The 27,229-nt window shown below is 39.6% G+C and overlaps 1 protein-coding gene across 2 annotated transcripts in view; it reads right to left on the bottom strand.

Annotated features, from left to right (window-relative positions):
- The window catches only part of LOC123591401 (amyloid beta precursor protein binding family B member 1 interacting protein), a 106,246-nt gene that overhangs the window by 40,136 nt on the left and 38,881 nt on the right, over positions 1-27,229 (bottom strand). For both annotated transcript variants that reach the window (XM_045465687.1, XM_045465688.1), the window contains exons 3-7: positions 22,525-22,612; positions 18,420-18,712; positions 16,783-16,860; positions 10,385-10,544; positions 9,101-9,222 (exon numbers count right to left, since the gene is read on the bottom strand). In XM_045465687.1, coding sequence (XP_045321643.1) covers positions 9,101-9,222; positions 10,385-10,544; positions 16,783-16,860; positions 18,420-18,712; positions 22,525-22,612 — 741 coding nt within the window. The remainder of the gene's footprint in view (positions 1-9,100; positions 9,223-10,384; positions 10,545-16,782; positions 16,861-18,419; positions 18,713-22,524; positions 22,613-27,229) is intronic.

Raw genomic sequence — 27,229 nt, 5'->3', positions numbered from 1 at the left:
AGGTTCGCTGATTGTAACAAATATACCAGTGTGGTGGGGGATACTGATAGTGGGGGAGACTATGTATGTGTAGAAAGTATATGGGAACTTCCTCAATTTTATCATGAATTGAAAACTGCTCCAAGAAATAAAGTCTATTAACAAAAAGCTAGTCATGTGCTTCTTACATGGAAAAGAAATCAAACTGCCACAAAATTATTTAGACTCCACTGGATAACTTTTAAAAATGTCAAAATTCATAATATGCTAGTCATTGCATTATTTGCATCTATTTAAACTAGTGTTGAAAAATTCTGGATGTCAACATACAAATATGTGAGGTGGTATACAGCTTATAAAATTTCTTCCAGGGGGTATGCAACCACAAAAGTTTGACATCCGTTCATAGAGGCAGCCACCATCTGGGGTTGGCCATAAGGGGCTGTGTGGGGGAGATGAGTAGGCAAAGTAAGGGGGCCTACTGAGAGGGAGAGGAAGGACACCGCTTGTTGAGGGACAGAGTAATAGAGGCCCATGGGAAGGCTGGGCCCAAGATGCCCCTGGCTGTGGTCCCCACAACTTTCTACTCCCAGTGCCAGCCCCTAGGAGGCCTGGTCATGCTTCCTATCTTTTACCCCATGAGATGCCTCCGAATCCTTTCAATAATCACGCTGAAAAAAAATCTAGTTAGTGCACTTTCTGTTCTCACGATTAAGTGTTCTCAGGCTTTAGCAGTGGCTCTCTGAAGAACCACTGATAGTCTTGCATCCTCACCAAGGTTCAATAGTTAGGCTCATATGTGGTTCCTGCCTCTTGGGAGTGAAGCCAAACAAAGCAATGACTGTCCAAAAGAATAAGTAGTTTTTAAATTTTTTTAATGTTTATTTATTTTTGAGAGAGACAGAGACAGAATGCAAGTGGGTTAGGGGCAGAGAGAGAGAGGGAGACACAGAGACAGAAGCAGGCTCCAGGGTCTGAGGTGCCAGCACAGAGCCCGATGCGGGGCTCGAACTCTCGAGCCGCGAGATCATGATCTGAGCCGAAGTCGGACACTCAACCGACTGAGCCACCCAGGCACTCCAGAATAATAAGTAGTTTTTAAACGGAATAGGGCATAACAGCAACCAGGGAAATTCGCTACTCTGCTTTTCCTCATTTATAAATGGGGTGATCTGTTATTACCTCCGGAAATACAGACCAGTCATCCTGGTGGAATTCCTTTTATTTTTAAAATTTATTTCTTAAATGTTTATTTAAAACATTTTAAATAATGTTTAAGAGAGAAAGAGAAAGTGAGCAGGGGAGGGGCAGAGAGAGAGGGGGGACAGAGAATCCCAAGCAGGCTCTGCACTGTCAGCCAGGAGACCTGCAGCTTGATGGGAGGCTCGATGCTGAATTCACGAACCAGGAGATCATGACGGAACCTAAACCAAGAGTCAGACACTTAACTGACTAAGCCACCCAGGCACCCCTAGTGGGATTGCTTTTAAATAAGCATCTTTGGGTTCACAAATTTGCAGAACCTGGTTTCTCTCCAAAAATCTATCCCTCTGTAAATGCCCTGCACTCTGAGAACAAGTCAGATGGAATCTCAGTAATGAAAAGGTTTCTGTTATCTCATGAGAAAAGGAAAATAACCAAGGAAAAACTGAGGAGCACATCTCTTATGATTGCCCATCTGACAGAAAATACTCAAGAGAAATGTGTAAATTTCATGCTAAATTTATGGAGGGTGAAATGTGATTTTTTTTTGAAGGAAAGGGGGAAACTCAGCATGTTCAAAATTTAGCTCATTATGTCCCTCTCCCCACTTATTTCCCTTCTTGTGCTTCCTGCCACAGTGAATGACATCAGGATCCATCCCATCCCCTAGCCTGAAACCAGAATGTCACCCTTGTCTGCTTCTATGCCTCCTCATTATACCAGCATTCATGATCACCATATTCTACAAAATTCTGCCTCCTACATATCTTCCAACTCCCTTGGGTCCATCATCACCTCCTTTTTCTGGGCTCTGTAACCACCTCTCCATCACATGGTGGCTTTCACGCTGCTTTCTTTTGTATCCATCCTCCATCATGCAGCCATGATGGTACTGCCCCCCTTCAAAACCCTTCAACAGCTCCCTGGAAGCCTCAGGATCAAGGCCAATGTCTTTAACATTGTTTACAAGTCCCTTGATCATCTTGTGCCCACTCCTCTCCAGTCTAAATGAAGTCTTGCTACACCCATATGATTTGATTTAACAACTGGATCAGGAATAAAATCATAGCAGAAACAATACACTGGTTCAAAATCCACGCCCTGCCCCCATTTATTTCTCGGGTCTTATTCCAATGCACTCAGTATGTAGTAGCTCTCAAGTTTTTATCCATCTTTAAGACTTTCGGGCCATTTGTCAGACTTTTTAAAGTTCCTTCTTTTTATCTCTATTTCATTGTTAGCTGAGTTTGCTTGTTTGACATCTATTCCTAAAGTTTTGGGTTTGGAAGAAGTATTGATGAGTGAAGTGAGTGTAAACCAACAGCCTGATGCCACTGGCCATTGTACTGCTCCCAGCCAGGACAAGGACCTACTCCAGGAATGATGAGGTCCCCCAGGGGCCAGGCCTCTATGAGGCACAATACCCCAGCATCTTAATGCAATGAACAGCACCCCTGATTATTATCAGTGGTTGCAGAACCTTCTGTCATATCATAACCTTCTGCAGAAGGCATTTTACTCATCATCTCTAATTCCATGAATCATTTTTGTGCAAGAATGAAGCCTCAATGTCAGGTTATGTACCTGCAAAGAATAGGGCACACTCCATGCAATAGCTTCAATCATGATAGCCAAGTTGGATCACACAGTGTCAAGGAAGTGCAGTTTAATATAAAAGAAAAACACAATACAGCTAAATAGGGGCGCCTGGGTGGCTTAGTCAGTTAAGCGCCCAACTCTTGGTTTCAGCTCAGGTCATGATCTCACAGTTCATGAGTTTGAGCCCTGCATCAGGCTCTGCACTGACAGGGCGGAGCCTGCTTAGGATTCTCTCTTTCTCCTTCTCTCTTTGCCCCTCTGCTGCTCCTCCCCCCAAGTAAATAAATAAACTCAAAAAAACAAAAAAAACAAAAAAAACAAACACAGCTATATAGGCAGAGTAGGCATTGGTGGTTGCAACTGGATTTTTAAAAATAACTGAATGCTGGAAACTGACTAAACGGTCTAAAAATCCATTTTAAATGAATCCCATACAATTAAATCTGCATGAACTGGTGACTGGAAACATTCATTTCTGACTTGTTTTAACCAATATGGTATTTTGACCATTTTCCTTCCCACCAACATACCTGAATGCACTGTCCCTCCCTGTCCCTCACTCACCTCTCCACGGTCCAGCCATGCAACCTCTCCCATGACCTAAATGCAGGTCCCCCTTTCTTCTTGGACTTTGCACTGGCCCACTGCCTAGAATGCTCGCTTCCCCTCTACTGTTCCCCTGGCTAACTCCCCCAAGTTCTCCAGGTGAATGCTTGGACAGAAGCTTCTCTGAGTAAATTTCCCTGCCCGCCATCTGCTCCAAAGAAGCTAGTATTTCACCTCACCCCCAGGCTTTTCAGACCGGACTCTGATTTCCCACTTCCCTTCTTTTCCCTCCCATCCTATTTCTTTTACTCTTACTTTGTTGCCTTTTCTACTGGTTTGTTTGGTCCATATCTCACTGCCTTCTACTGAAGGTAACAAGTTTCTACAATTTTCTTCTGAATCCCGCAGTTCATTAATTGTATTGATATACTGTCCATAATGTCTTTGAGATGCTATTTCCTGTCAGGGTCCTGCAGTATTTTCTCATAAACACAATGTTGGTTTTTCCTCTTCCCTCATGTCCTAAATCAGGGTGAGATTGTTCTGTAGTCAGTATCTGTCAACAGGCAAGATCTGTGGTTTGCCTTGAGCTGCACGCACTCCCTCTGCATCTGTACATCTGTGCAGAGTATATTTTTTCCTCAGGGACAGGATGAATGGGTTACCTGACTGCTCAGTTCCTAGTTTCACTGCTCTACTGAGCTGACATTTTCCTAACCTTGTGTATTATGAAGTAATATAGTAATTGCAAAACCAAAATTCTCAGCATACACCTTTACTAAAGCTCTCTTGTGCTGTCAATAGCATTTTGCATGCTGGGACTTAATCTTAAGACTGTACCAGGCCATAGTCTCTGTCCTCCACCACTCTCATGTTAAAGCTGGAAGCTATGCCGTTCTTATTTTTGTACATGTCTTTTTCCTCAGCTACACTGTAAATTGTCTGAGGCAAAGATTATCTTTGCTTTTGTGTCTTCCACAGATAGCACAGATTAAACATGTAAACAGATACTCCACAACATTTGCTAAAGCCAAGTAAACGGAGTGCATTCCAGTAAAGGTTCACCATATAAGTCAACAGTGGAAAGACATTCAATGTTTTGAAACCTTTTGAGAAGAACAAGTAAGTTGTTCAGAGTCTCAGTCTTTTCCTTTTATAATTTCTGGTTAAATCTAGTTCTTCACGCACAGTGTCTAACTCTTGAAATAGTTCCTAAACAGTACCATAAGCCGGCTGGGCAGGATGATCAAACCTGCAGGCCCACAGGTATAGATAATCCTGACTAGGGAATGGAAGCAGGTATCAGTTACTCACTACTCTGTTCTGGGATTCACTACTACATATAAATGTTGACAACTGCATTTGAAAAAGAATTAACAACCCAAATGAAATACAGGATATATTTGGATTTTTGAATTAACTGATTTGAGACATTGCTTCGGGAAAAAATGTAAGGCAATTAAACAAAACAATTTCCAGGTTGTATTTCTTTAAGAAACTTACTCTGGAAATACTTTTCTCTAGGATTTGTTATTCTTTTTGTGTAAACTTAAAAAAAATGTTTCTGTTAAAAACTATCAAAGGGTCTCAGCATACAGCTTTTACAAAGGGACTGTGGGTATTTCAAAATTACAAAGCTTCCCTTTTAGGAGCCATGACATCAGTGTGGGAATGGTCACAGTCTACTTCAGGAACAAGGCAAGAGCCCTAAGGTCAGCACGCTGAAGTAGCTATTCACATGGAGTACTGAACAGAAGATATATTATCCAACCAAACACTGAGAAAATGGAAATACTTAATATCAGCAACTTAAAAAATGTGTCCACTTCCATTATGGTCTTTAAATGTGATTGCAAATTAGAAGAATCTATTTACTTGGTTTTAAAGAACAGATTATTATCCAGAAGAATTCAGCAGGAGGATTTCTGCCTCCTCCTATGATCAGTAGCTTGTAGTTAGACCAAAGCTTCAAAAGAACAGCTTGAAAATCTGGATTAAAAAAACAACAACTGTGTGAAGGTTTTGGAGAGCTATGGAGGCAACCAGGACTTAAGGGGCCAAGATCCAAGAGATAAAGGAACCACAAATTGATGCTGAGATATTCTGAGAGCCACATTTCCCCTCTGGTAAGAGCCTGAGGATCGTGGCAGAGGACCTGAACAGGCACTTCACAAAAATCGATAATAAACATTTGAAAAGGTACTCAAGCCTTTGGCAATAGAAAATTTGACTTAAAACCATAGGAGATACCACAACACACCCACATAGAACAGCTAAAAAAAATTGTTTTTAAATGGCAACACCAAGGGCTGGCAAGGATCTGGAATAACGGTAATTCTCATACAATACTAATGGAGGCAAATCATACAATCTCTTTGAAAAACTGCTTGGCAGTATCTCCTAAAGCTAAATATGTGCAGAAACTCTGAGCTAGCAATTGTACTTGTATGTATTACACAAGAAAAAAGTCTCCATATGTTCAACAAAATACAGGTACAAGAGTGTTGTCAACAGCATTACTTGTTAAAGCCCCAAACTGGGAACAAATCAAATGTCCATCAGTAATACAACAGATAAACTTATTTTGGTACAAATGCACAGTGGAATACCAAAGGGCAAAGAAAAAGAACAAGCCATGTTCTGCCATATGCAACAAAAGGAATGAAGGTAAACACCAAAGAGTACTATGATATGATTCCATTTTATACAAAGTTAAAAAGCATGAAAAACCGAGGCCAGAGAGGTCAGAATCATGATTATTCTTGTAATGGGGGTCAATGGCTGGAAAGGGACATAAGCGAGTCTGCTGGTGTATCACTCATGCTCTATATTTTGATGTGGGTGGTAGTTCAATGGGATGTGCACTTTGTAAAAATTCACAGCATGTAGTTATGTTTTGTGCACTGATTCATTAGATGCCATGGCAAGCTGTAGATATCCGCCTAGACTTATTCTCTTCTTTCTCCTCTTGGTTATACAATATTATAGCCATGTTACAGCGCCTGGGCACCATTTTTATAGACTCAGTGTGAAAACTTCTTTGTGGAGGAATTGTGCAAAGTGGTGACTCTGAATACAACTCCCAATTTTAGTTATGTGTATCGTTATTCAAATAGACTGTACTTGTCAGTTTCTTGTGTAGCTCAAAATCCCCTGTAACTTAAGTTCTGGCCAATGCGATGGAAGCAGAAGTAAAAGTGCCATTTCCAGGTCCTTCCAGTAAGAAGTGTGGTTGTGCAGTTCCCAGGCTCTTTATTCCCTCCCTAAGAACTGGGAAATGGCCAGGTGGAAAAGCTGCCTTGGGCCCAGAGACAGAAGCCATTGTTAAGAATGGCACAGCCTCCTAGTAAATCTACCCACCTATGTCTGCACTGGTACGTGAGAAAGAATAAAGCTTCTAGCTGGTTTGAACCACTGATCTAGGGAGTCTCTTTGTCACAGAAGCTAAGATGGTACCCTAACTAATACAGGGATTAAAACATTCCATTGAAGGTAGTTACAATTTGAAAACTTTGTAGTTGATCCCTGAACAACTCAGGTTTGAACTGCATGGATCCATTTATATACGGGTTTTTTTTGGTGGGGTGGGGGGGGATATAGTACAGTACTGTATTTTCTTTCCCTTATGATTTTTTCCTTAATATTTTTTCCATAGCTTATTGTCAGAACACACTGAATAGTACATCTAATATGCGAAATATGTGTTAATTGACTGTTTATGTTATTGGTAAGGCTTCCCAGTCAACAGCAGGCTATCAGTAATTAAGTTTTTGGGGAGTGAAAAGTTATACACAGATTTTCAACTGCATAGGGGGTCGGTGCCCCTAACGTCCCTCCCACACTGTGTTGTTCAAGCATCAACCATACTTTTATTGTTCAATATTTGTCAAAGACAATAGTATTTAATTGCTTTCTTGTCAGTGCACCACCACAAAACCTAGAGAAGACTCTAGAAAAAAGCACAGTACAGGGGAAAGAGCATTTTCTCACAAGAAAGCTGCTCTAGAATCCTGCTATTTCTGCCTCTAGTGATATGGGACTCAGTTTTTTTAACCTGTAAAATATAAAGGTGTCTGCATGTCCCCAATGATCTTGTCTGTGTTTAATGTTCTTTGACTTTCCAAAAAAGACTTAATGACCCTCATGCAATTACAGTCGGCTGGAGGCCACAGTGAGAAAAGGCCTGTATTTCTGTGACATCCTTGTACACATGACTTGAAGGAAGCTTTTTCAAATATGGAGAACAATGCTTTAAAAAAATTTTTTTTTTGAGAGAGAGAGAGAGAGAGAGAGAGCACGAGTGCATGGGAGTATGAGAGACTCCTAAGCAGGATCCACACTGAGCACGGAGCCCAGCACAGGGCTCGATATCATGACCTGAGCCGAAATCAAGAGTTGGATGCTTAACTGACTGAGCGACCCAGGCTCCCCGGAGAATAATGCTTTTTATTATGTAGACTGTTTATACAATTAAATCACAATAAATGGTACATTTTCCAGGTGCCCTCTTTAGTAATCCCAGCATCAGTAAGCACCAAGTATTAGCAACAACAAAAAAGAGTGTTTAAAACACGAAGCATTCATGACCCTTAGTGCATCAAGGTATATTGAATTAATGTAGCCAAATTGAAGTAAGGACAGAAGAAGAGGATTAATAAACAGACAGATATGCTTTGGATGCTGGATCTAAAAAAACAAAATGGTTTCTATTCTTTCTGAATCCTTTAAGGGCCTATTATAGTTTACATATGACCTAAGAGTTGAGTTTGTGTATTTTTATTAAGTGAAAAAAATTTTTGGGGCGCCTGGGTGGCTCAGTTAGGCATCCGACTTCAGCTCAGGTCATGATCTCACGGTTCATGAGTTCAAGCTCCACGTCGGGCTTTGTGCTGACAGCTTGGAGCCTGGAGTCTGCCTCTGATTCTGTCTCCCTCTCTCTCTGCCCCTCCCCCACTCATGCTCTGTCTCTCTGCCTCTCAAAAATAAAGAAACGTAACAAAAAAAATTTTTTTTTAAGTTTTTTAATGTTTATTTATTTTTAAGAAAGGGGGGTGAGGGGAAGAGAGAGAGGGAGACAGGATCTAAGAGGCCTCTGTGCTGACAGCAGAGAGTCTAATGTGGGGTTCGAACTCATGAACCATGAGATCATGACCTGAGTGGAAGTCAGATGCTCAACTGACTGAGCCACACAGGCATTCCTTTACTTTTTTTCAATGTTTACTTATTTTTGAGATAGAGAGAGAGAGAGAGAGAAAAGGGGAGGGAGGAAGGGAGACACAGAATCCAAAGCAGGCTCCAGGCTCTGAGCTGTCAGCACAGAGCCTGATGGAGGGCTCGAACTCACAAACTGTGAGATCATAACCTGAGCTGACGTCTGGCACTTAACTGACTGAGCCACCCAGGTGCCCCTGGATTGTGTGTGTGTGTGTGTGTTTTTTTTTTCAACGTTTATTTATTTTTGGGACAGAGAGAGAGCATGAACGGGGGAGGGGCAGAGAGAGAGGGAGACACAGAATCGGAAACAGGCTCCAGGCTCTGAGCCATCAGCCCAGAGCCCGACGCGGGGCTCGAACTCACGGACCACGAGATCGTGACCTGGCTGAAGTCGGACGCTTAACCGACTGCGCCACCCAGGCGCCCCGTGTGTGTTTTTTTTAAAGGAATATATTTGCAATATTTTGTGAGACAATGAATGATGTTTGTTAGTACACAGGTGACATTAAAAAAAATCCTCCATATTTTATATGGTTTAACTATATACAAGTTATCTTACCTGGGGGTTTTTAAATACAGCGTATTTTTCCTCTTTCTCCAAAAATAGCACTTTATTTTCTGTGTCTCTTGTCCAGTCTGATAAGACTTCAACAACATTTTCATGGTCTTCAAAAATCCTTTCTGATGAAACAAGAAAAAGCATTCTTTCCAACCCAAGACATTAGGGTTTCCAACAGAGAATTAAGCTAGTATTGAGTTAAATACAATGCTTCATTCTTCTCATCGGTTTTTAGAAATTCCTAATTCTTCCATGATGTCACATTGTAACACCCCTATTATGTTTCTTCTTCAGTGTCAGGTCTTCAACTTATTTTCCACAAAAAAACATGGCAGACGACCATACAATATCGTGATAATGGCCAGCCACTGCACTTTTTTCTTACCTGCATTTTTACTTTTTACTTTAAACATCTCAGATGGAGGTAAACATCTTATCCATAAGGAGGACCATGAAGCAATAATTGGCTAAACAACTCTGAAGGAGGCTATGAGACATGTGATATGTTCTCTGAAACATGACCCCTAAGACACTAAAAACTACATATGCATATCTGAACCAAACCTAAACATACAGGAAGGCTTTCATTTCTCTATTTGACTCAGAGAGTTGCAAAATACCTCGAGATTCTTTCAGTGTACACCATTTCATTCATTAAAAAAAAAAATTCACTGAAAGCTTTGAAGGCAGGCAATTCTATATTCCACCAAGCTCTCCTGAGAGAGACAACTGTTCTGAGTGATTTTAACAATGAGAGATAACAAGAGTATTTCTTTAATTGCTTTTTCACTTTTTTTTTTTTACTCCAATTCTACCAACTGTCCTTTGCTCTTTGGAGCTGAGCCTCTTCAACTAAACAAAGTGTGAGTGGGGACGGTGGAAGGGGAAATGAACATTGATGTATGGCAGAGTTACACTATAGTGTAAAGATGCAAACTCTAAAGAGACATTAGCTGACAGATACCCAGGCCCTCCCACAATATGTTCAACTTACTAAGCATGCAGTAAGAGGTCTCATCCTATCAGTTTCTCTTTCTTATGGAACCACTACAGCGGTGGCAATAATAGTGTTTACATTCCCCAAGGTCTGGCTACTTGTTACAATCTGAGGCTCTTCACCACAAAGGAATGAAGAGGCAAGCACTGAATCTGCCATAAGGGGAATGATTTATGGGAAATCTTGATAGTCTTGAACCAAATTCTTCTTAATAAGAGACCAAAACCCATAAAAAAGCAAACCCACAGGTTTTTGGAGCACAGTCTAACACTGAGGATGGGACTTACCAATTTGAAGTTCTGGGTATATTTCATAAAGACACCAGTCTACACTGCAGTCACAATGGGTTTTGTCAAAAAGGTTGTCTAGAACATCCCGGGCTGATTGCCGCTCATCCACCATCAACGATTTAGTGCTGTTATCATTCATGTGCACCTTGACAACAAGCTGAGGATAAAGCCACAGGGCAGCTAGTAAATTTCAGCAACTGGAGAAGGCCATGAAGATTAAGGTTTCAAAGCTGTTATTATTTCTGTGAATTTAAGTAAGAAGGTCTCCTGCAAAGTCACTCAATATGAACTCACTCATATGCTTAGTACTGCTTAAGGTGCAAAAAATATGGAGATGGAAAAACCTATTCACAAACCAAAAATAAAAACCCACAAGCCAACACAACAAAACAAAAAAACCCAAACTGAAAAAAACGCATAATAAACAAAGTCCTTGCCCAGCCTTCAGAGACCCTGCATTCTGGTGAAGCAGACAGAAAACAAAAAGGATCAAAGAAGTGCTGACTTCCTGCTCTCCTGATATCTTTCTATACTTGTTGAGGTTCATCCAGGAGCCCAGAAGCATTTCTTGTTTGAAAGCATATCTATAATAAGTTCTTCTCTTTTGCTCAGCTGGAGCTGAGTCCTATTTCATGCAACCCAAGAGTTCTAAGATACAGAAAAGATCAAGTTGGTTAAACTACAATTCTTTTGAAGGTCAAGAGTACATAGCGACACAATACCGCTGAGGGGCCTTACGGGAGGGTTACAGACTGTGTCATAGCTGAGTATCTTTGAGATTAGAGGTGGATTAAGCAAAATGAATTATGGAGGCATGAAGGCAAATTAATGATCAAATTTACTTTTCATTCCATTTTTTAAAAAAATTCTACTGCACGGAGTTCACAGTGAAATTGGTAGTTATCCCATTCCAAATCTGGAGGGTTTGGTGGGAGCAGAGTTTACTCATCTTCAATAAGGACATAGGGTTTCACTGATTTTTCCCAGGCAACTTGTCAAAGTTATAAAATATTCCGACCACCCCCCCACCCACCCCAGAGAGACCATGATTCTGATTTAATATAAGAGAATTCATTCATGAAGTAATTATGATGGTGCTATATAGCCAGTCTTCAAAAGGAACAGTGGAAATGTGCCCACTGAGCCCCAATTTACTACACACATGTTTGGGGAAGATTTCCTACAACTCCTGGAAAGCCCTGTGTTCTTATTTTAGTCTTTACCAAGATCACTGATCCTACCTAATTACATGGGAATTAGCATTACTGAGAGTCAGTCAAGTTGGAGTCTATCTCTGATTGCCATGCCGGAAGCAGATGTTGTTACCTTTTCCTTTCCAGACAACACTGCCCTGACTGACCATCAGCCTGAGGTGTCTGCAACTATACACATCATACAGAGAATTCCTGGAAACATCCCTAACCAGAACTGCCTGGTACCACTCTTGCTTACTTACATTTCTATTTTAACTTGAAAAGAGAAGTGTGAAACAGATAAAGACAAGTTCTGCCTATTCTGTTTGTCTAGGGTCGGTACTGGTTATTCACAGATGAGACTTACCACTATTAAAAAAGTGAAGGACTGGAGAAACGTTACATTTGGTAACATTTGTCCTTCCCCAAAAGTTTGGGTTAGGTTCTGAGCCCCTGAGAAACTGCCTCTCCTGTCCTACTTCCACCTAATCTGATCTCCAAAACGTTCTATAGGAAACAGGATGAAGAGCGCAATCTTGTGGATTGTTATGCAGAGTTAGTGATAGAAACCCAGGGTATGGGTGGAGATAGAAATCTGGGTGAGGGGCCAGAAGGAACCACAAGCTAGCATATGCCTTCTTTTCTCAACAGTTGCACACTGAGAGTGAAAACATAAGACATCAGGGCAGCAAAAGTGCGTATCCTCTCCGCAGGGTCATTCAAATTAGACCTTTAGTCCAGGTTTGTCTGCAGAATACTTTTTCTCCCTTGAAAACCTATAAAACCTGTAGCCCAGAAACGTCTTGTTGGAAGGTTGCTTTTTTTCCTGTATGTTTGTCTTTTGATGTATTTAAAATGATAGGTCCAAGTGCCACAAAGTCAAAGATACATTCATCTGACCTGAGGCATGAAGCATGGAGGGTTGTACAGAAACACAAAATCCTCAAATAGCGGGATTTATTATGATTTATTTTCTGTGGAAGGCCTACCCACTGCTCTCTACTGAAAATTATTAGTATTTTTTTGTAAATATTTTTTAAGGTTATTTCTTTATTTTTGAGAGAGAGTGAGAGAGAATGCATACAAGCGAGGGAGGGGCAGAGAGAAAGGGAGAGAGAGAAATCTGTTAGTGCAGAGCCCAGCGTGGGGCTTGAACTCACGAATCTTGAGATCATGATCCGAGCCAAAATCAAGAGTCAAATGCTTAACTGATGGAGCCACCCAGGTACCCCTCTGCTGAGAATTACTGATGTGGAGTAGCTACATGTCCTAAGAAAACACGGCCAACGTTAGAATTTAGAAGACTTAATCTCCATGATGGAAAAAATAATGATGTTTGACCACATTTCATTTTTGCTTAGGTATTCTTGAGAAAAGAAAACATATGTTTGTGTTTTGTTTTGTTTTTAGATAGAGGGAAAAAAACTGAATCACATAATTTCACAGTGATGAAACTTTGTTTTTTTTATTTTTTTTGGCAGAAGTTGCAAACTAAATTTAATCCACATGTAGTTATGAATGTCTACAATTACAGAACTTGGAAAATAAAGAAAAAAAAACAAGAGAAGGCTGGCAACTTTTAGCAGGAAGAAATTGTATTTACTATTCTTCACAGCTTCTGTCACATTTACAAGCTGAAGAGTAGCTACACTAACACGTAATATTGCTAGATCCCAGTTATGTGATTGAACAAGCAGAGCACTTTTCATATCTATGCTGTTTGATACAGGATAGAATGATTCAAGCATGAAAAAAACCTCCCCTTTCTAATCTGTTACAGTAAGAACTTCATGATTTCTATCATTTCTTCTTTTTGTTTTGCAAGTTGTTAAATAAAAGAATATCCTAGAATCATACACATGATCCTATACATCATATACAAAGAAAATGATATACATTTTCTTTGATTCCATGATAAAATTGACACATGGAATTGCTCTCCTGTGTCACCGAGCTTTAAAGCAAATGAACAAACACATGAAGTTAGTGAGTGAGTCTGATCCCATTTCCAGTTCCAAAAGCTTTGTAACATAAGCTGTATGTACATCATTTGCAATCCAAAATGATGTCAACACCCTACAGAGTACTTGAGTACTTGAGTACTACAGAGTACTTCAGACTCCATTTCTATGTTGCAGACTATGTATGAGTACATCTTAGTCATGTTAGTAATGTACAAGTGTGTCTGTGTTATTTTCTTTTTTTTTTTCTTTCTTTCTTTCTTTCTTTCTTTATATATATATATATATATATATATATATATATATATTTTTTTTTTTTTTTTATTTTTGTCTCTGTTATTTTCTTAATGTTCTGTGCTCACAGGCTTCTGTTTTCAGGACCGTATCTGGAGTGTCTGAAATCAGACCAAACGTACAACTCAAACGTACACAGAGTGGCTTTGTTTGACATCTTTGTTGAATCAAGACAGGTTGTGCATTGTGTTTACTGTTACAATTCACCTCACCTAAATTATGGTTGAAGTTCTCTGGCTTTCTGATACGCTGCAGGAAACAGCTGCTATCTCCTCCCAGTCTCTTAACCTCTAGTTGAAGCAAATCGACTGAGCAAGCTAGCTGTCCTACCTTTTTATCTAACAATCGACTTCTCTTTTCACTTCCCCTCTGAAAATATAGCCAACGTGGCCCCCCTTTCACAAACAGTCTGGTGTTTTAAAATAGTTTAAGTAATTGTGAATTTTCTTTGTACTCATTTCCTTCTGTGTTTTTACCCTACAGATAAAGTTAGTGACCCACTGTGGCCCACGTTTAGGTACAGGGAGCCAGCCACTGTGCTAATGTGGGCTGTAGAACAGGCCACCCTGCTAGTCATCCTTTCCAGTTTCCATGAAGTATCCAGGACGATCTCTGAAAACCAGATATTATCCCTGGTTAAAAACCCTCAAATGGCTTCCCAATGCACTTATACATTCCAGACTCTTCCTTGGGTCTGTGAGGCTGTGTGGCCTGGCCTGCCTCTGACCTCAACTCCTCCTCAACTTTCCCTCCTACTCAATGGCTCTCTGAACAATAGCCACCCAGCTTGCCCAGGACACTCCCCAACTGTGTGCAGGGGGAGCTAGCCTCTTCTTGCTGCCCAGGTCTTTGTTTAAGTGGTGTCTCCTCAGAGAGGCCTCCCCCATCACTAGATCCACCTAGGAGTGGCTCAGGTACTCTCCATCACTTCTTTCTGCTTTACTTTCCTCCTAACACTTACTCCCCCTCTAGAATTTAACTCTACACAGGAAGAGACATGGCCTGAACTGGAGTATATCTGTAAACCCAGCACCGTTCTATGGGATGCAGATGTGTCAGTGAAGAAAACACAAAAATCCCTGGAGGAACTTCTGTGGGTGTGAGGAGGAGATGTAGGCAATAAATAGAAGTAGATAGTATGCTGGATGGTGATGAGCACAGAAGAGAAAAAGAAAGTGGGAAGGGGTGGGGGTAGTGGTGATGTGTGAGTGCAATGTCAGATTAGAAGGCCTCACTGAGAAGGTGACCAGACCTAGGAGAGGAACAGAGAAAACCCACCAGTATCTGGGGAAGAGCTTTTGAGGTAGGACACTGTAAAGTGCAAAGGTCCTTAGGCCAGAGCATTCCTGGAGCGTCTGAAGACCAATGGTGAGACCAGGTAGCAAGAATGGGGTAAGTGGTGGGGGACAGCGGGCAGCCAGACCATCTAGGGGCTTTCAACTGCTGTGAGGATTGGGCTTTTTTTGTGTGAGATGGGGCACCATGGGAGGCTTTAGCATGGGAGGGGCAAGAAGACAGGATGGGAACTGGAGCACATGAGAAGCTGGTCTCAGAAACATGACAGCTCATCAACAGTTACAGGAAAGACTATGGACTCTATGTCACAGGTGCAGGCAGGCAGGAAGATAAATGTGTCAGGAGCTTATGGAACCTTCCTTCTGAGTCCTGCTATTTTCTCAGTGCAACAGGGAGCAACATCATTAGCTGAGAGAATGTGGATGTGGAAGGTACTGGAAGTTTTAAAGGAGAGAACAGGTAGAAATTGTTTCCTAGGTTAGTGGGAGAGTGCCTGCACTGTTGGGAAGCCTAGGCACTGGTGAGGGGCAGACTGAGTAGGAGGAGAGCTGGATTTAGCCAGGGTTTAATGAGATGAGTACAAGGGGACAGAAGGGCAAGGCAGATGAGGATGTAGGATTCCAATAACTGACACAGAACTTAATCACATGTAGAGAACTGGGAAGAATAATGGTAAAGAATTTCATGCATGTTTAGAATGAATGGAGCCAGACTGATCTGGGAAGACTTTCACACATGAACCTTGAATGTCTGGACCCAGGGATAGTCAAGGACTATTTACTGAATATTATTCAGCATGTATTGAACACTTTCATCCAAGGAACCCTGATAGGTACTGCAGGAATATAAGGTCTTATGCTCTGTGAAAAGAACAATTTACCCAGCTAGAAGTAAGAAGTTCTTAAGTGGTCTCAGACATGGCATATGCTTCAGGAAGTGAAATAAGATTGTTTCATCTTTCTCCTAAGTTACCAAATCAACTATCATTAACACTTAGCTGTTATTAGGTATGTACTTCTACTGAGGTTAAATACACGTGTTTCTATGATAATGTAATATATGTGTTCCTGGAAAGCCTACAGTCTGCAGAAAACACACAAAGAAACTGCAGGCTTATTGGGAGAATAGGATTAGACAGATCACTCAAAATATATGCAACTTTGAACCCAGAGCACTAGTCAAAACATTTGAGATCTCAGGAAATAACCAGGACATCTAGGGCGGGCAGCGGGGCTGGAGGTTGCCTCAGGGGTGATGAAAAATGTACAAAAGCAACTGGGGAAATGCTGACTAAGGGAAGGCCAATGGAAGCGGAGCTCTGACCCAGTTAAGTGGGCCCAGAAGGTGGCACCACTTGCTATTACATGACAGCTGAGCAGAACAAGAGGGTGCCTCCAGGGGAGGGAGCCCTGGGGGTGGAAACTTGGAAACTTCCACATTTATGTTAAATAGATCCCTATTTATCAATCACAAATGAGCTAACTGATGTCACAGAAAGAATAACTATGTAATTATCTGTCCTAAAATTAAAAAAAAAATTTATACCTATTTGGAAAACACCACTAGAAATTTTAGGTTTTTTTTTTTTTTTTCCATTAAGCATAAATGTCATTAACTTAACTGCCCCATGCAAAAGTGATTCATAGTTTACCTTCTTGACCTTGGCTTCCTTCAGTTTTTCCAATGCTAGCTTAATTTTATCAGCCTTGGCTAGGGCTGCTTCTTCTTCCTGTAAAACAGCAAGACATTCAACACTATCCACTAGAGAACAGCAGTGAGAAAGTACCTGGGCCATGGCTAATGTCTTAGTTACTTTATGTTGACAAAAGGCTGTGTTAGGAGGCACCGAATTTCACATTTGATTTTCAGAATTTAAATAACCATAACAAAAATGTTCAACCCAAAGATGTAGAATGCAGTCACTCTTTGTATCTTAGAAATAGTAACTTCAAAGATAAAATGAGGACTCTAAAAGAGTTTCACATATTTAGTGCACAGAAATCTCTGAGTGGCTCAAAACTGGAGTCTAACCTGAGGAATCTACAGGTGGATCTCAAGGGATTTGAGTACTCTCTGAGATTATATACATTTTTCTGGATCAGCATACATTTTCTGGGAGTCTTAGTTTTTATTTGATTCCTAAAGGGGTCCTTAGTTTTCTAAAAGTTAAGACTCAAACTCAAACCTAAACTTATAATTCACCAAGAAAACACTGACAAACACATGTGAGCAGGCAGAAAAGAGAGTAAAATATTTTATGAGCCTGAAGCCCTTTATTTTTATTTTTTTATTTGAGAGACAGAGATAGAGCACATGAGTGGGGAAGAGGGGCAGAAAGAGAGAGAGAGGGAAGAGACAGGGAGGGAGAGGGAGGGAGAGGGAGAAAGAGAGAGAGAGAGGAAAGAGAGAATCTTAAGCAGACTCCACACTCAGTGCAGAGCCCAATGTGTGGGCTCAATGCGGGTCTTAATTCTATAACCCTGGGATAATGACCTGAGCTGAAATTAAGAGTTGGATGCTCAACTGACTAAGCCACCAAGGTGCTCCTAAAGCCCTTTGATTTTTGTAAGTAAATGTTCCACCCTCACTCCACCCAACTACGACATTACAAATAGTTCATAGATATATTTGCTCTACTGAACAGGGTAGCCAAATTCAACAAAATTCCATTTAGTTCAATTCAGAAGTATGTGAGGAATGCTTTCAATTCTTTACATACTGGGCAAGCACCAGAGACAGAGACATGATATAAAATTGGTTGCACTGTTCATGCCAAGTTAATAAAACATTACCCTAAAAGGTTGAGTACTATCAGGGAGTGTCGCATACAAATATAAACTTAAGCCGAGCTATAATAATTCCTGAATATGTCCCCAATATGTTCTTTGTACACACCAATGTGTCTTCTTATGGAGGACTCTGGCTTTGCAACAAATGTACTCAGTATCCTTGTTTAAGTATCTCAGAAATTAGGTAATTATGAATGTAACTGTCATTTTTTTTTAATGTTTATTTATTTTTGAGACAGAGAGAGACAGAGCATGAATGTGGGAGGGTCAGAGAGAGAGGGAGACACAGAATCTGAAGCAGGCTCCAGGCTCTGAGCTGTCAGCACAGAGCCCGACGCAGGGCTAGAACTCACGGACCGTGAGATCATGACCTGAGCCGAAGTCGGATGCTTAACCGACTGAGCCACCCAGGCACCCCTGTAACTGTCATTTTGAAGAAAGTCAAAGACCATGGGTAGCAGAGGTCAAGAGTCCTGCCATCTCTGTCCCACACACTTACCTGAGAGAGAGGTTCAGGAGGTGGTGGCGGCAGTGGAAGGTCTAACATGGGATCAGCTGGCGGAGGTGGTAAATCATCCTCATACTGGCTAACACTAGTTACAGCAACATTTGCTCCATAACCAAGAGCGGCTGCACCGCTGAAATCTGGTATGTTCAGGGGTGCTGGATGATTCTGATTCTGAGAGGGCTCTTTCTGTGCCTGGATTGTCCTCTGCTCGGCCTCACTTATGTCTGCTACCAGATCTGCCATGAGAGCATCTAAATCTTGGTCTTCCAGTGCATTTAAGGACTCTGATAGGAAAAATCACCACGTTAATGATCAAAGTAACAATTTCTACCTGGGAAAACAGAAAGGCCATTTTCTAAAGAATTTTCATTTTTAAATTAAATATTTATGTTTTAATTTACATCCAAGTTAGTTAGCATATAGTGCAACAATGATTTCAGTAGATTCCTTAATGCCCCTTACCCATTTAGCCCATCCTCCCATCCCACAATCCCTCCAGCAGCCCTGTTTGTTCTCTGTATTTAAGAGTCTCTTAGGTTTTGTCCCCCTTCCCGTTTTATATTATTTTTGCTTCCCTTCCCTTATGTTCACCTGTTTTGTATCTTAAAGTCCTCATATGAATGAAGTCATATGATATTTGTCTTTCCCCAACTGACTAATGGCACTCAGCATAATGCACTCTAGTTCCATTCATGCAGTTACAAATGGCAAGATTTCATTCTTTTTGATTGCTGAGTAATACTTCATTGTGTGTGTGTGTGTGTGTGTGTGTGTGTGTGTGTGTGTGTGTGTACACCACACCAAGAAGGTCATTTTTCAACGTTTATTTATTTTGGGACAGAGAGAGACAGAGCATGAACGGGGGAGGGGCAGAGAGAGAGGGAGACACAGAATCGGAAACAGGCTCCAGGCTCTGAGCCATCAGCCCAGAGCCTGACGCGGGGCTCGAACTCACGGACCGCGAGATCATGACCTGGCTGAAGTCGGACGCTTAACCGACTGCGCCACCCAGGCGCCCCAAGAAGGTCATTTTTAAGAGTGATATTTGGTACGGGTTGTCAGGGGCAGGGGTGTGGGAAACAGGGAGAGGCTGGCGAAAGAGTACAAACTTTTAGTTATAAAGATGAATAAGGTCTCAGGAACCAATGTATAACATGGTGACCATAGTTGATAATACTGTTATTTAACTGTAATTTGCTGAGAGAGTAGAATTTAAATATTCTCAACAACAATATGTGAGGTGATGGATGTGTTCATTTTTTTTAATGTTTATTCACTTTTGAGAGAGGCAGAGTATGGCGGGGAGGGGCAAAGAAGCAGGCTCAAGGCTCTGAGCTGGCAGCACAGAGCCCAACGTGGGGCTCAAACTCACAAACTGCAAGATCATGACCTGAGCCAAAGTCAGACGCTTAACGGACTGAGCCATCCAGGCGCCCCTATTGATGTGTTAATTAACTCTATGGAGGAAATTCTTTTACACGCATACATATATGGAGTCACTTACAGCTGTACACTTTAAATGTATTACAATTTTGTCAATTATACCTCAACAAAGCTGAATTTCTCCTCCACCCCCCACCCCCCATAAAAGGAGAAAAACTTATTTTCTACCCTCACAGATTAGCTACAAAGTCAGATCCAAGCACATGATTAGTTGCCTAAATAGGAATTCTTGTATATTCTGGTGCAAGAGCTGAGAGTTTTAGAAAAGTAGGGGAGGGGAGATGTTGGAAACAGATGGAAGGGGAGTTTTCCCCAGGCCTTAGGAGAGCAGAGTACCGATGATAAATCTATTTGGAAGAAAGTAGGTCCCAATCAACCGGGGTTTAGTACGCTTTGAGACTTGTGGTAAGGATAGAACTTCTGTAGGCACACCATCCAACTACAGAAACTCTCACATTCAAAGAAAGAGTGATTAATGATTATCAGCAGGAAATAAAGCACTAAGGAGGTTGAGAAGTAAAAAATAATTTTAAAGAACTGGGTTAAGTGGTAAATACTTCATAAGCCGGTGAGCTGAGAGTTAACTTTTAAAAAAGCATGGACACGGATTTTCAGAGTGAGGGTGAGGAAGGACAGTTCTCACTGGAATTTCTTCCATGTGTGATCGGTGATTGGACATGTGATCCTGAAAGCTGACAGACTGTGGGGCCTATGGGGGAGTGGTGTCAGTGAGCATTGTTAGAGGAGTGCTTTGGTGAGCAGGCATTCACTGGATGGCAAATGTAATGAACACAGGATGGGCAGTATGGAAGGGATTCATGAGGAAGAAGAGTCACCTGCTACGTGCAGGATGAAGTGGAATGAGGAAATGCAGCTTATTCAGCAACGACCATGAAGCTCTGTGAAATAATTTATTGCCAAACACCATTATAGTAAATACCAAGTAGCATATTATACTCATGCTGATAGTTCTAGTGTATAGCACTTGGACTCAAGTAAATGTGTAAAAAGGATTTACTTTCTACTAAGCCATTTTTGCATATAACTTCTTCATAAAATTGAATTAATTTAAAAATTTTCAAAGAAAATATATGTAGAACAAATGAAGTATATTCATAATTTCCTAATGTCAGCAATTATGTTGTGACTGTTGCCATATGAGCAAATTATTTTAATCCTTTATAAAAATTTTAGGGACAGAGTTCCCATAACAGTTCTCATATTAACAATTTCTAAAGAAAATCATAACCTTAACTATATCAATACAGAAGTGAGCAATACAGAATTGAATGGGTTCTGTTAGGAAGTCTTTAACTCTCTGAATGACTTTGGGCAAAATATTTTTAACTTATTTTAGCAACATTTTAAGTGAAGACAGTAAAAAGCCTATTTCTTTTCTAATTACCAACACATTTAATTTTCAGTACACATAAGTAGTTTTGAATGGTTTTGTCCTCTACACAAATTGCGCCTCATGGATATGTCTTATCTTCTAGTCTTAAAGACATGAGTTTCTCGTGACTATACTTAAACAATACTGTATTATTGTGGGGATTCTTTGTTTCTGTCATTTTCAGTAATTTTTGGATACTAGGTACTGAGTGCTTAGAAAGCAGTAGTTGAGTCGTTTATAACTGCAGTATTGATTAATTCTTTTAATTGAACTGATTAAAGCACTCAGCCATGGTGAGTGTGATTAGGCAAAAACCCGCACTGTTCATATGTGCAAGTATATGTTATTTATTAATGTCAGACAGTTTACCAAGGTGTATTGCTTCTTTTGAAATGTCATGAATGTTACCATCACTCAATCTTATGATGGAAGTAACTGCCAGGAATAGTTAAGTTTATATGGCAAACAGAAAAGAAGGTGGGAAAAGAAGTCAGAAGAAATGTATTATAATTTGTCCAGGTATAGGCATTGGCACCTAAAGGTTTATAAAAAAATTACTAAAAATAACAGAAACAAAGAAACTCAGTGACAGAAAAAAACTTGGAATTCTGGATTTCTGTAACTGGGCTTCTCTATTACTTTGTTTTTCATTTTTTTGGTGGGTACTGCACGTCTTTGGAAAATCTTTTTCAAGAGTTGCAGTGAATTCTCACTGGAAGCAATTACTACAAGATTCACTGTAGTTTGAAAAAGCACATGGGCTAAAGATTGTCTTCGTACTAAATAAGAAGACAGATTTTTGTTAATAAAATAATGTGATGATTTCAGGGAAGATAAAAAATAGAGCAAATACATGTTAATTATATATCAATTAAAATATATTTTGAAGCACCCATACATATATTATCAATCATTCTGAAATGAATAGTTCATTATTATCTTTGAAGGGACATTTCCTTATTAATATTTCTTTATTCTATTGTAGCTTCTTACTCTTGGGGCTTAGTACTAGGAAGAAACTCCCTTTACTTAAAAAAATAGCTTTGATACTCTACATAAATGCAGGACAGTATTCCCTTTCATTGTAGGCAAAAATATCTTTTTGGCCCCCCAATTTAATCCAAACACCATAAAACACAAGCCGAAATCCAGGAGTTTAAAATGTCCAGGTTCCTTACATTTTTGTTTTCAAATCATAGTTCTGTACAGATGTTAGTCATTGTTATGATTTCAAATTACTTAAGAAATTATTTTGCTTACCATTTAAATCTTTAAAACCCACACTGTAGTTGAATTCAGCTCTGGGTGGTTTGGGGTCAGGAGGAGGAAGAGTGTCAACTCCTAAACTCTGTGAAAATAGATCCCCATCCTCAAAGTTATTTACCACATTAATATGTCTGCAGTATATTTTAATCATTAAGACAAAACCATTTATTGTTTACACATTTTCTTTCTAAATATGTTCTTTAAAAACTGTATTCTTACATGAAAAATGCTTTATGTGATTTTTTACCCCTACAGAAAATGACTACATCAAAATGGTTCTACAAGGTATACCTTGAAACAGCAGGTCAACATAGAATGATGAGCATGAGATAGTTAATTTTTAGGAATAACAGATAAATCTCCTGTAATGGTGCATTTGTGACACATACCGTGTGTAATTCTTGTAAGGACTTAAGTAATGACATCAAAGAAAAGGAATGTCTAGTCACTTGGAAGATCAAAGTTGTTTCAGGATGAATCTGCCAGTACATAATAAAATATTATGCTTTTTCTTTTTTTTTAAACTGTTTTTATTTACTTTTGAGAGAGAGAGAGAGCAAGAGCTGGGGAGGGGCAAAGAGAGGGAGACACAGAATCCTGAAGTAGGCTCCAGGCTCTGAGCTGTCAGCACAGAGCCTGATGCAGGGTTTGAACTCGTGAACCTCTAGATCATGACCTGGGCTGAAGTTGCACACAATCCACTGAGCCATCCAGGCTCCCCTATGCTTTTTCTTATCTAATAAAACTCTTATTAAAAAGAAATTAAGACAGAATAAGTTATCAATTTTGTAAATAAAAGCTTTGGATTGAAAAGGTGACTTCCTCCATGATTTGAAAGCTATATTACACATACAATCTAAATTTCCAAAAATGTTTTTATGTCTATAGTTTGAGAGGTGATTTCCCCCATCCTGCAACATGAACATGTCCATGATAGTAAGTGCATCCTTTGATGTTAATTGGATTTGGTAAATAATATTCTTGTTCATGTCTTAGATGTCTGAAGGAAACGAATCATTATACGTTTGAGAATAAAACAATGGAATATCCTCAATTATAAGTAGAAACAAAAAAAGACCATTAATTAAGAAGTTAAAAAAATTAACCCAAGCAAGTTAGTATTAAGGATAAAGTATAAGGAAAAGTGACTGCAGCCCCAGAATTCATTCTGAAAAACAGAATAAGCAAAACTGTGGAGAAGATAGGAAGTTGATTGATTAAACAATGGGGCAAATACCAGAACAAAGGAAAGTACAAAGAATTTCATCAATGAGCTCCTTCACCATGACTAAGAAGTCTAACATCACAATTAGGGTAGCTGATTAATCTTTGCTCAGGATATAATTACCATGCTATTCAAAGAAATCAGAAGTAGTTCTCTAACAAAATATTAATACATACATGTGTGATAAAACAGGCTTCCAGTTAGAGAGAAGGAAAAAAAGAAAGGTAATTGATTTCCAGAAGGAGTTCCCTTTATCCTAGAGAAGTCACTCAAAGCCCAAAATGAAAAAAAGAATGTAGCATGTTCTCTACGTGTCTGGTGTGGCCTGTGAATGATTTTAGGTGGTATACAAAAACGCAATGAAAATTTAAATTATTGGGTATCTCCTTTGGATGTTTATGAAAAAATCAAATTAGAACATCTACTTGAGACAGAGTTTAATTTTAAAAACCAATTAATGACAAACATTAAGAAAATAATAGGACAGTGGGTTGCAGCATGACAAAAATCATGAAAGTGATATGTGAATGACTAAAGATTGAGAACATTGCTCTGTACTCACTAACCTTAAAAATCATATGCTTCAGTGTGTATTTCATCAGATGTATAATGGTGACTTTCTAATTCTTCATTCCTTTTCAATGTTTAATTGGAACTTTACTATATTTTTTATTTTTTTTTAATGTTTATTTATTTTTGAGACAGAGGGAGACAGAGTGTGAGTGGGGGAGGGGCACAGAGAGAGGGAGACACAGAACCTGAAACAGGCTCCAGGCTCTGAGCTGTCAGCACAGAGCGCGATGTGGGGCTCGAACCCACGAACCGTGAGATCATGACCTGAGCTGATGTCGGACACTTAACCAACTGAGACACCCAAGCGTCCCTGGAACTTTACTATAAAGAAGAACTTTCTCTCACCAATTATTTGTTTAGTCTGAAATATAGTGTAACTAAGACTATAGAAAGACTAAAGCAAATGCCTGGTTCTTTGTTTTTATTTATCAATTTTCAGAGTGGTAAGTTAATGCTCTGTCAATTTCCAATGGTGACCAACAGTTTTGTTTTTGTTGTTTTTATTTATTTTTGGTATCAATATGAATTCAGAGTTTATTTATTTGTTTTTTTCCATGTAGATATTTAAACTTTTTATATATGTATTTCCTTCTTTCTTTCATGGCTTGGGGGTGTCATATCTTGCTTAGAAAAGCTACGTACATCTTAAGATTAGATAAACATTTTTCTCATGTTTTCTTCTATGGATATATTTCATATATTTAGATCTTTGATTCATGGAGCTCATTTTGGTGTAAGGTATGAAGAAGAAATTCAGCTTTTCATTTTCCAGACACTATCCCAACACAATTTATTAAATATTTCCTTTTGTTACTTATTTAAAATGCCACTTTTATCATATTTTAAATTCTTGTATATATTTGGATCTAAATCTGTTTCATGAATCCATCTTCATGTATCATTACCTCTTCTTTTTCATATTTTCCTGGATATTTGTATATTTAAATTTTTGTCATACAAATAGTGGAAATGGCTTGGCTCCCTTCTGCATAAAAAATCCAGTCAGTATATATACTGGTTTCTAGCTTTTATGTCTCTCTATGCATAGATATACATACATAAACATAATTTCTATATACATAAATATAAATACATATGTAAACATATATATATATATACATACACAGACATATAACACACATAAGTGTGTATATAGAGAGAGACAGAGGGAAATGATAATGCAAATGGAGTAACATGTTAATGAGCAATTTGGGAGAAAAGTAAATGGGAATTCTTTGGCTTTTGTTTGTTTTTTTAATGTTTATTTGGGAGACAGAGAGAGACCGTGTGCATGTGCACACTTGTGTGTTTGTGTGTGGCGGGGGGGCAGAGGGTTAGAGGGAATCCCAAACAGGATCCATGCTCAGCACAGAGCCTGACATGGGGCTCAATCCCATGACCATGAGATCATGACCTGAGTCAAAATCAAGAGTTGGATGCTTAACTGAGACACCCAGGTGCCCCAAATGGGAGTTCTTTGTATTATTCTTTCAACTTTTCTCTAAGCTTAAAATTATTTCAAAATAAAAAAGTTAAAATCACCTTATTACATTTTAGTTTCGTTTCATTTTGCTCTTTTGGGAAATTAGGAAGCATATGGTTAATCTAACCATCTCAACCACACTGCAGTTTCAAATAATAGAGTATGTACAAAATTCACAAATGAGGATTAAAATACAGCTTTTCTAATGGCCCAAAAAATACCCAGTAAGGTCAAAGTGCACTTGATAATGGCTGAAATGAAGCCTAGATTTTAAACTCAAGGACAAAGTGGGGCTTTTTGTTTACTGTGAAATCTTGAGGCCTACCTGTTGGGAGAAGTGTATTAGCCAAGCAAGCCCTGTGACTACATCCACATGAGCACAATAAAGAAAGGGAAAACACCAGAAAGTCCTGGAGTGGAGGCAGGTTCAAGACACTACAAGGGGTCCTGTCCCCATTCCTCAGTTAGAGTAACAACACTCAGCTGCGGTCCTGTGAAAACCCCAGACTGCAACCAATCAGAACAATCACTCCTCCAACTGGAGCAGAAGTGAGTGAATGAATGAAGGGAGACCACAGATGGTCACTCAACCCTTCGCTTTCGGGGCCCATGTTTAGTCCCCTCCTTGACAGGAGTGTGGTTACCATCCTAACACTCACTGTTAATCAGCACCCCTTTCGTCTTAGCTTAGTGTCTCATATTTTGTTTCTTCCTTCATAGTGTCTAAGCTTTCTTGAATTTTACACAAACTTTAAGTAGGTGCTAACTAAAATTGATTTGTTTTTCCTGAAATAAATGTTTTTTTAAAACACAGACTATTCTTAATTTATTTTTGGAAAACTTTCAGATCTCTTATTTAGGAATACTGGATTATTCTTATTATAATATTTTATGTGAAAAGTGATGAGCTGACTATGCTCTGAATCAAAGAAGCATTTATTAGAACACTATAAGACATGCTAATGCTTACCTGACTTTGTAACCTGGGTCACTGGCCCTCAGGTCAGCAGCCCCCTGGGCTCCAATTAGCCCAAAATAGGGGTTATCTGAGTTAATCTAGTCATGGTTCCAGTAGTTTTTTCTAGATGTGAAGCTGCCTCGGTGGTCTTTATGCTACTCTGAGAGGACTAAGTTCTTCCAGTCTAATCAGAAGCCATGATAACTTCCACTCACCCTTTAAAATGTAGCATTCCTTCAAAGATTGGTAAAGAATCTTTACTAAAAATTCTTTAAAGATTCAGGTGATTTTCTTGGCTAGTCTTTTTTTTTTTTAATGCGTATTTATTTATTTTGAGAGAGTGTGCGCATGAGTCAAGGAGGGGCAGAGAGAGCTGGAGAGAGAGAATTTCAAGTAGGCTCTGTGCTGTCAGCACAGAGCATGATGCGGGGCTTGATCTCACGTGCCGTGAGATCATGAC

Source organism: Leopardus geoffroyi, chromosome B4, assembly GCF_018350155.1.
Source record: "Leopardus geoffroyi isolate Oge1 chromosome B4, O.geoffroyi_Oge1_pat1.0, whole genome shotgun sequence".
Lineage (NCBI taxonomy): Eukaryota > Metazoa > Chordata > Mammalia > Carnivora > Felidae > Leopardus > Leopardus geoffroyi.
Note: the sequence above shows the minus strand (reverse complement) of the source record. Positions and strands in the feature narration are given on the sequence as shown.